General features: G+C 42.3%; 1 protein-coding gene across 1 annotated transcript in view; it reads right to left on the bottom strand.

The window, feature by feature from the left end:
- Positions 1-430: 430 nt before the first annotated feature.
- LOC126976661 (cytosolic Fe-S cluster assembly factor NUBP1 homolog) overlaps positions 431-6,612 on the bottom strand; it is a 19,398-nt gene continuing 13,216 nt past the window's right edge. Inside the window, exons 7-9 of the mRNA XM_050825148.1 lie at positions 2,424-2,617; positions 2,105-2,291; positions 431-592 (exon numbers count right to left, since the gene is read on the bottom strand). Of these exons, the coding sequence (XP_050681105.1) occupies positions 543-592; positions 2,105-2,291; positions 2,424-2,617 (431 nt within the window). The 3' untranslated portion in view covers positions 431-542. The remainder of the gene's footprint in view (positions 593-2,104; positions 2,292-2,423; positions 2,618-6,612) is intronic.

Raw genomic sequence — 6,612 nt, 5'->3', positions numbered from 1 at the left:
TTCTTGCTACTTCTTCTCATTAGCTCAACCCATTACGAAGTAGAGGTAGATTCAATAAGATTTTTTTTTTTTTTGACATTTATAACATTATAACGATGAATAAGAAGACTTAAACAAATAGGTTGGACAATTATAGCTAACCCGACAGACGTGGTTCCATACTGACAACGGTTACTTAGCATGAGGGGATATAGGCTTTCCATAAAAAAAAACCTCTTAGCTAACCTCTACTCGACGAAAGAAATATTCTTACCAAAATTTCAAGTCTCTACGCCTCATGGTTCCAGAGATATCGTGATGATTAAATACGTAGGTGGGAAATCTTTTATATATGGATATCACCTCTGAAATAACTACTTGTTAAAGAAGTTTTGCGTGTCAGACAATGGATAGGAATTCATAGACAACGGCGAGCAATTAAACCAATAAAAACGTACAATGTTATTTAATCATAATTTTATTTTACATTTAGTAGATATCTTATTTGACTAGGTCATCTATTAAAATACAATAATATAACAATATATTTTATCAGCAGAAGATTAGCTCGACGTCTCTTGTCCACTCGATGATTCGCAAGATGCAATGATCTCTGTAATGCCATCCCATTTAAGAAATAAATTTATAATCCTATACTAGAATTTGTCTAAAGATCAATACTGCTTCTTTTCAGAATTTATATAACACGTGTCAATAAAGATAAACCTAATCTTAAACAGCCAACCTGACATTCTTTATTACTATCAGATATATTATTACAAGCACACGAGGCAGTTGAGTACTGTACACAAAAAAAATCGGTATTTTGTGTTGAGAATAAATCGGCATAATCTGGATGTGCCTTCACACTGTCTTGACGCTCTTAAATTTTATGCCAACGTGATTTGTTTTTATATTCTGCTGTTATTTTAGCGAGGTAAACCAACAGCTAATATTATTTATATAGATAGTTAAAAACTGACAGGTCTTGTCTAATCGACGAGAATCAATAGGTGTAAGAGGATCAAAGCACTCAAGACACAAATAAATAGATTAGAAAAAGATAATAACTCTGTGTTATTATTTTAGATCCGATGTTATTTTATATTGATAAGATTTTGTTTTAAATAAATATTAGAAATAGTACAACGAAATTTCAAGATTTTGATTAATTGAAGAGAATGATTTAAGTTTTAAGTTAGATCATATTCAAAAATAATTTTTGGTACCGTTTCACTAACTATCAGCAAAATTGTTTTATTTTAATTGGAAAAGATAGCATTAGCACGCACCAGATGCGAACTAAAACTATTATAGTTAGTGAACATAATTATGCACCTGCACGAGGTAATAATAAACAAATTAGTTTGCGAAGTGCATGACAAAGTCTTGGAATTCGCAAAAGGATCCTTAAGGCTAGGGTTACTATGGATGCGTGTTCTGACGAAAATTTGTTCTGACGAGTACGTCCGAAATCCTCGTCAGAACAAGGCGTTTACACTGTGCGCGTTTTATGTTATTGTGATAGTCAGTTCGTTTCTGCCGTCCAGCGAAGATGGACGAATTTGATGAATTTGATTTTCTTATTTTCATTTTCTCGAATGAGTCTACAAGTCATGTTCTTGATCGATAAAACGTAAACATTAATTCTAATTGCTCATGTACCTAATTAATGTAAATTTTGTCTCTCATATCCCACAAAAACCTGTTCTCGTACACGAGACTGATTAATTTATCGTTATCCATGGTGGAAACCAAATCACTCGAAATTCGCAGACGCAGGTCGTGCGAAAAAATCAAACTCGTTTGGACGCTCGAATGGTTATGACGACGTCGTGCATGTTCTGACGCGTTCGTCGTTGCCAGTGTAAACACTGTCATTGAATACCAGGCGTTTGTTTCTTCTGACGAATCCATCAGAACTCGTCAGAACAAATTTTCGTCAGAACTCGCATCCATAGTAACCTTCGCCTAACGCAGATTACTAATATTATGTAGCATCCATAGGATTCAGAATGGACTAAAGAACTAAGGAGCGAGAGATCTGGGAACTAGTTCGCATAGTTCGTCTGAGGGAGCACTCTTTCGAACTATTTCGTCCGCAAACTACACAAGACTAACTTACTCTGCACGATGGAGCGCAGGTGCGCCAGCGCGGGCGAGTTAGGCGCGTGCTGCGTGAAGTCCGCGCCGGTGTCGCAGCAACGGGCTAGGAGCGGGTCGAGCGGCAGGCAGCCCAGCAGTGGCACGCCCATCTCCTCACAGAGCTGCGCACCGCCTCCAGTAGTGGCCGGGAATATCTCGCTACGACTCTATAAACATAGCGTTAAATATCGGTCGGAAAAAAATCAAATCCCAGTTCCAAATTAGCGGGTGGCCCGGTTTATTACAGTGTATATCCCTGATCGGATAAAAAAGCGCAAGATTCTCGTATAGGTACTCACATTGCAGTTGGGGCACACGAACAGTGCCATATTTTCCACGAGGCCGAGCACGGGCACGCCCACCTTGCGGCAGAACTGGATCTCCTTGCGCACGTCCAGCAGAGCCACCTCCTGCGGCGTGCTAACGACCACGGCGCCACGCAACCCCGCGCCGCGCAGGTACTGCACGGCCGACAGGTGCTCATCCGAAGTGCCTACACAATCAACCATATTTGTGTATTACGAGGACAAAAAAATCTTTCAGGCCGACGAAATGTACCACGTGCTTTTGTTGTAGGTATAATTATGTGGTATGGTCAGTAAAACCCTCAAACAGTGACCACGTGCACGGAAGACGCAGAGTTGATAGGCCCCCCTAGATGGACCGATGATCTGGTCATGATCGCCGGAATACGATGGATTAGGGCAGCGCAGAACCCATCGTCGTGGACATCTTTGGGGGAGGCCTTTTTCCCGCAGTGGACGTCTTCTGGCTGATTATTATATAATATGTCGTAATGACATAGAGACATTGCGCAAGAAAGATACTTTTGATAGGCTACGTTATCAGTATTTCCAACAGAGATTGCCCTCTGCAAACTTTCGTCCCCGTCCCTCATTACATAGTTGAAATAGCTTCAGAAGCGTTGCTTGAGAATTATGTATTGACTGATAGGTGTTCGTTGCAGCTGTCCATGGTATTCTTATCATTTTCTCCAGAAGCACATTTCAAAAGCATCAATTCAGTCTAGATACAGTATTGACACGGGAGTGGGTCAGGGATTGGAAATAATACTCCGCTTATAGGAACGAGTCTTTATTTGCGTTCACTTTTTCTGAACTTGCACTTCGCCGGTCTGCCGCTGTTCTCTTGTGGGCGGCGGTACGTTCAACGCGTCACACCGCACCGAACACTAAGTCTCTTCTATCTTCTTCTTCTTGGAACACTTCCACTTTTCATTACTTCTTCTTTTCTTCTTCTTCTTCTTTACACTTTCGAGTCAGAACTAGAACTGCCGTAGGCCACGCTTAGTACGGCTTATATACCCCCGGATCCGTTCTATTTTCAAAATGATTCTCCCATTCCATCTTTAAATTTAAATTGTACTAGAAAATTCTTTTAACTATTATTATCCTGCTTACACATTTTCCATCCCTTTTTTTCTGTTCGATTTGAACCCGAACTTACTAGAAATTTCCTTTAACTTTACAAAACCCAAACAAATCCATACACTGGTAGGTGTATCGAACCCGGGTCTACAGCGTCTAAAGTAAACACTTTTCCGCTGAGCTACGAGTATTGCTGACGGAGCTGTTGAAATTAACAATGTCTTGAAGTTTGACAACTCTCGTCATATACTTTGAAGGGTTGCTACGCAACACTGCCCCCTCCCAAGACATGATCGTCCCGATCATCGTTGCTTCCGTAGTACTTAGCCACCCGATCGACGTGTACGATTTTCAGGGAACTTCGAGGGGTACGCTGGATCCTGAGAGTCACATCCTCCCAACTTGGTTGGACGTTCGGAGGGGTAAGGGGTAGTCCCTTTCGCCTTACAGGATTGTGTAACCAAATCAGGGTTCCCTTCAAAACTAGCAATATTAGCTCTTCGATCATAGCGGGTCTTCATCCGTTCACTTGCCTTAAGCCCAGTTGTTCTAATTTCCTCGTAGATGTCAACCATCTTTTTCCGTAACTCATCCACATATTCTGTTATACTTTTCGGAGTATCCGATCACAATTGCGCTCGTCTGTTTCATACATAAGAGATTAAATTTCACCTAGAGGGCCCTTTGAAGTGGACAGCCTGAGAGTAAATCAGCTGGCAATTTCAATTCCCTTCCAAAATTGGCGTACGCAGGAGTCACCGTTGTCGTCTCGTGTATTGCGCTTCTATACGACATAAGAAACAGTGGAATGTACTCATCCCAGTTATCCTGATGACTGTCCACTACTTATGCCAGATGTCGCTCCAATGTTTGGTTAAACCTCACCACCATCTAGTCCGAATGTGGATGATATGGCGTAGTTCTGGTCTTATGGATTCCCAAGATCTTGCTAATTTCTTGAAATACTTGTGACTCGAAGTTCCGCCCTTGGTCACTGTGCAACTCCAAAGGCACACCGAATCTGCAAAAAACTTCATTCACCAGCTTCGTCGCAACGGTAACTGCTTCTTGATTCGGTAGAGTAAATGCTTCCGGCCACTTCGTGAAATAATCCATCACCACCATTATGTAACAGCTTCCAGCTTTGGTGACTAGAAACGGTCCGGCTATATCCAGAGCTACTCTCTCCCACGGAGCCCCAACATTATACAACTTCATAGCGCCTCTGCTCCAGGTCTGAGGTCCTTTGACAGCTGCACAACTCTTGCATTTACGGCACCAGTCTTCCACATAATCACGACAATGCAACCAGTAAAATCGTTCTATAATTTTTATGAGAGTTCTTCTTATTCCCCTGGGAACAACCAGTTGCAGATGGCAATCCTTTCCTTGCGGGGTTTCCCATTTCGGCAGAGCAACCCGTCATGCATCACCAAACTATTCCATTGTGCCCAGAGACTCTTGGTAGCCCTACTGTGTCTAGCCACTTCAGATCATTTTGGTTTAAGTGATCCACTTGCTAGCCAATGTAAAAGTGGTTGAAGATCCTTATCATTTTCCTGAGCTCTCCTCATTGCATCGTTGCTCCAGTTCTCGTCGATCGAATCTGTTCTGATCAGCCGGATCATAAAATTCTCTTTCTCCTCCTGACGAATGCAATGTTTGCATTCCATCGGACAAGGTCTTCTAGATAACGCATCTGCATTTCCATGACTTTTTCCTCCTCGATTCTCGATTTCAAAGTCATACTCTTGAAGTTGCTCAATCCATCTGGCCACTTGTCCTTCCGGATTCTTGAATTCTAGTAACCTCTTCAAGGCGGCATGATCAGTCCTTACGAGGAATTTGCGACCCAGTAAGTACTTTTTGAAATGTCTTTACCACGGCCAGTAACTCCTTAAAAGTTACACAGTAGTTTCTCTCCGGCTTCGATAAAGATTTGCTAAAGTATGCAATTACAACTTCTTGATCTCCTCTTTTCTGAGATAATACTCCACCAATTCCGGTGTTGCTAGCATCAGCATCCACTATGAATCTTCCCTCTGTGTCAGGATATCCAAGGATAGGTGATTCACACAGTCGTTTCTTCAACTCTAAGAAAGCTTGTTCGCATTCTTCATCCCATGATAAGGCTCTTTTCTCCTCCGTCAGTCGATGTAAGGGCTTAGCAACATCGGAAAACCCTTTCACAAAGCGTCGATAATAAGAGCATAGTCCTAGAAATGCTCTCACATGTGTCTTTGCTGTCGGCGTTGGCCAGTCCTTGACAGCACTTATCTTGGCAGGATCCGTCGCAACGCCTTGCTCCGGAATAACGTGCCCCAAGTAATTCACCTGACGTTGAAAGAAGGAACATTTCTTTGGACTCAACTTCAAGTTGGCACCCTGCAGTTTTGCGAAGACTTTTTCGAGCTTCTTAAGATGATCTTCAAAACTTCGTCCCATAATGATTATGTCATCCAAGTAGACAAGGCAGGTTTCTCCCAACATACCTGCCAGCACATGCTCCATCAACCTTTCGAAAGTAGCTGGGGCGTTGCATAATCCGAAGGGCATTGTTTTGAACTGCCATAACCGTTTTCCGGTTGAAAAAGCCGTCTTCTCCTTGTCCTTAGGGTCCAGATCGACTTGCCAGTAGCCACTTTTCAAATCCAGAGTAGAGAACCACGTCATGCCACAAAGTGAATCTAAGGTGTCATCGATTCTTGGCAATGGATAACTACATTTCTTTTTTAGTTACATCGTTCAAACGCCGATAGTCCACACAAAATCTAGTTGATCCACCTTCTTCTTTACCAGAACCACTGGAGAACACCATGGACTCGATGACGGTTCTATCACACCATTTTCTTTCATATCCCGAATCATGTCTTCCACTTCTTGTTCGCGTGCAAACGGAATAAGTCTTGGTCTTTGCCGTATCGGAACAGTGTCTCCTGGTCGATCTTGTGTTTCACCAAACCAGTTCTTCCGATGTCCCCGTCGTTCTTTGAGAATATCCCGGAGTAGCGTAGCAGGAAATTTCTCGCTTTTATTAACTGTAGCTTGGTAAGATTGTCCTTACAGCCATCCAGAAGTTTCTGTATGTTCACATCCTGTC

This window comes from Leptidea sinapis, chromosome 41 (assembly GCF_905404315.1).
Source record: "Leptidea sinapis chromosome 41, ilLepSina1.1, whole genome shotgun sequence".
NCBI classification, from domain to species: Eukaryota; Metazoa; Arthropoda; class Insecta; order Lepidoptera; family Pieridae; genus Leptidea; species Leptidea sinapis.
The sequence above is the reverse complement of the archived record's forward strand: the minus strand, read 5'-3'. Positions and strand labels throughout refer to the sequence as shown.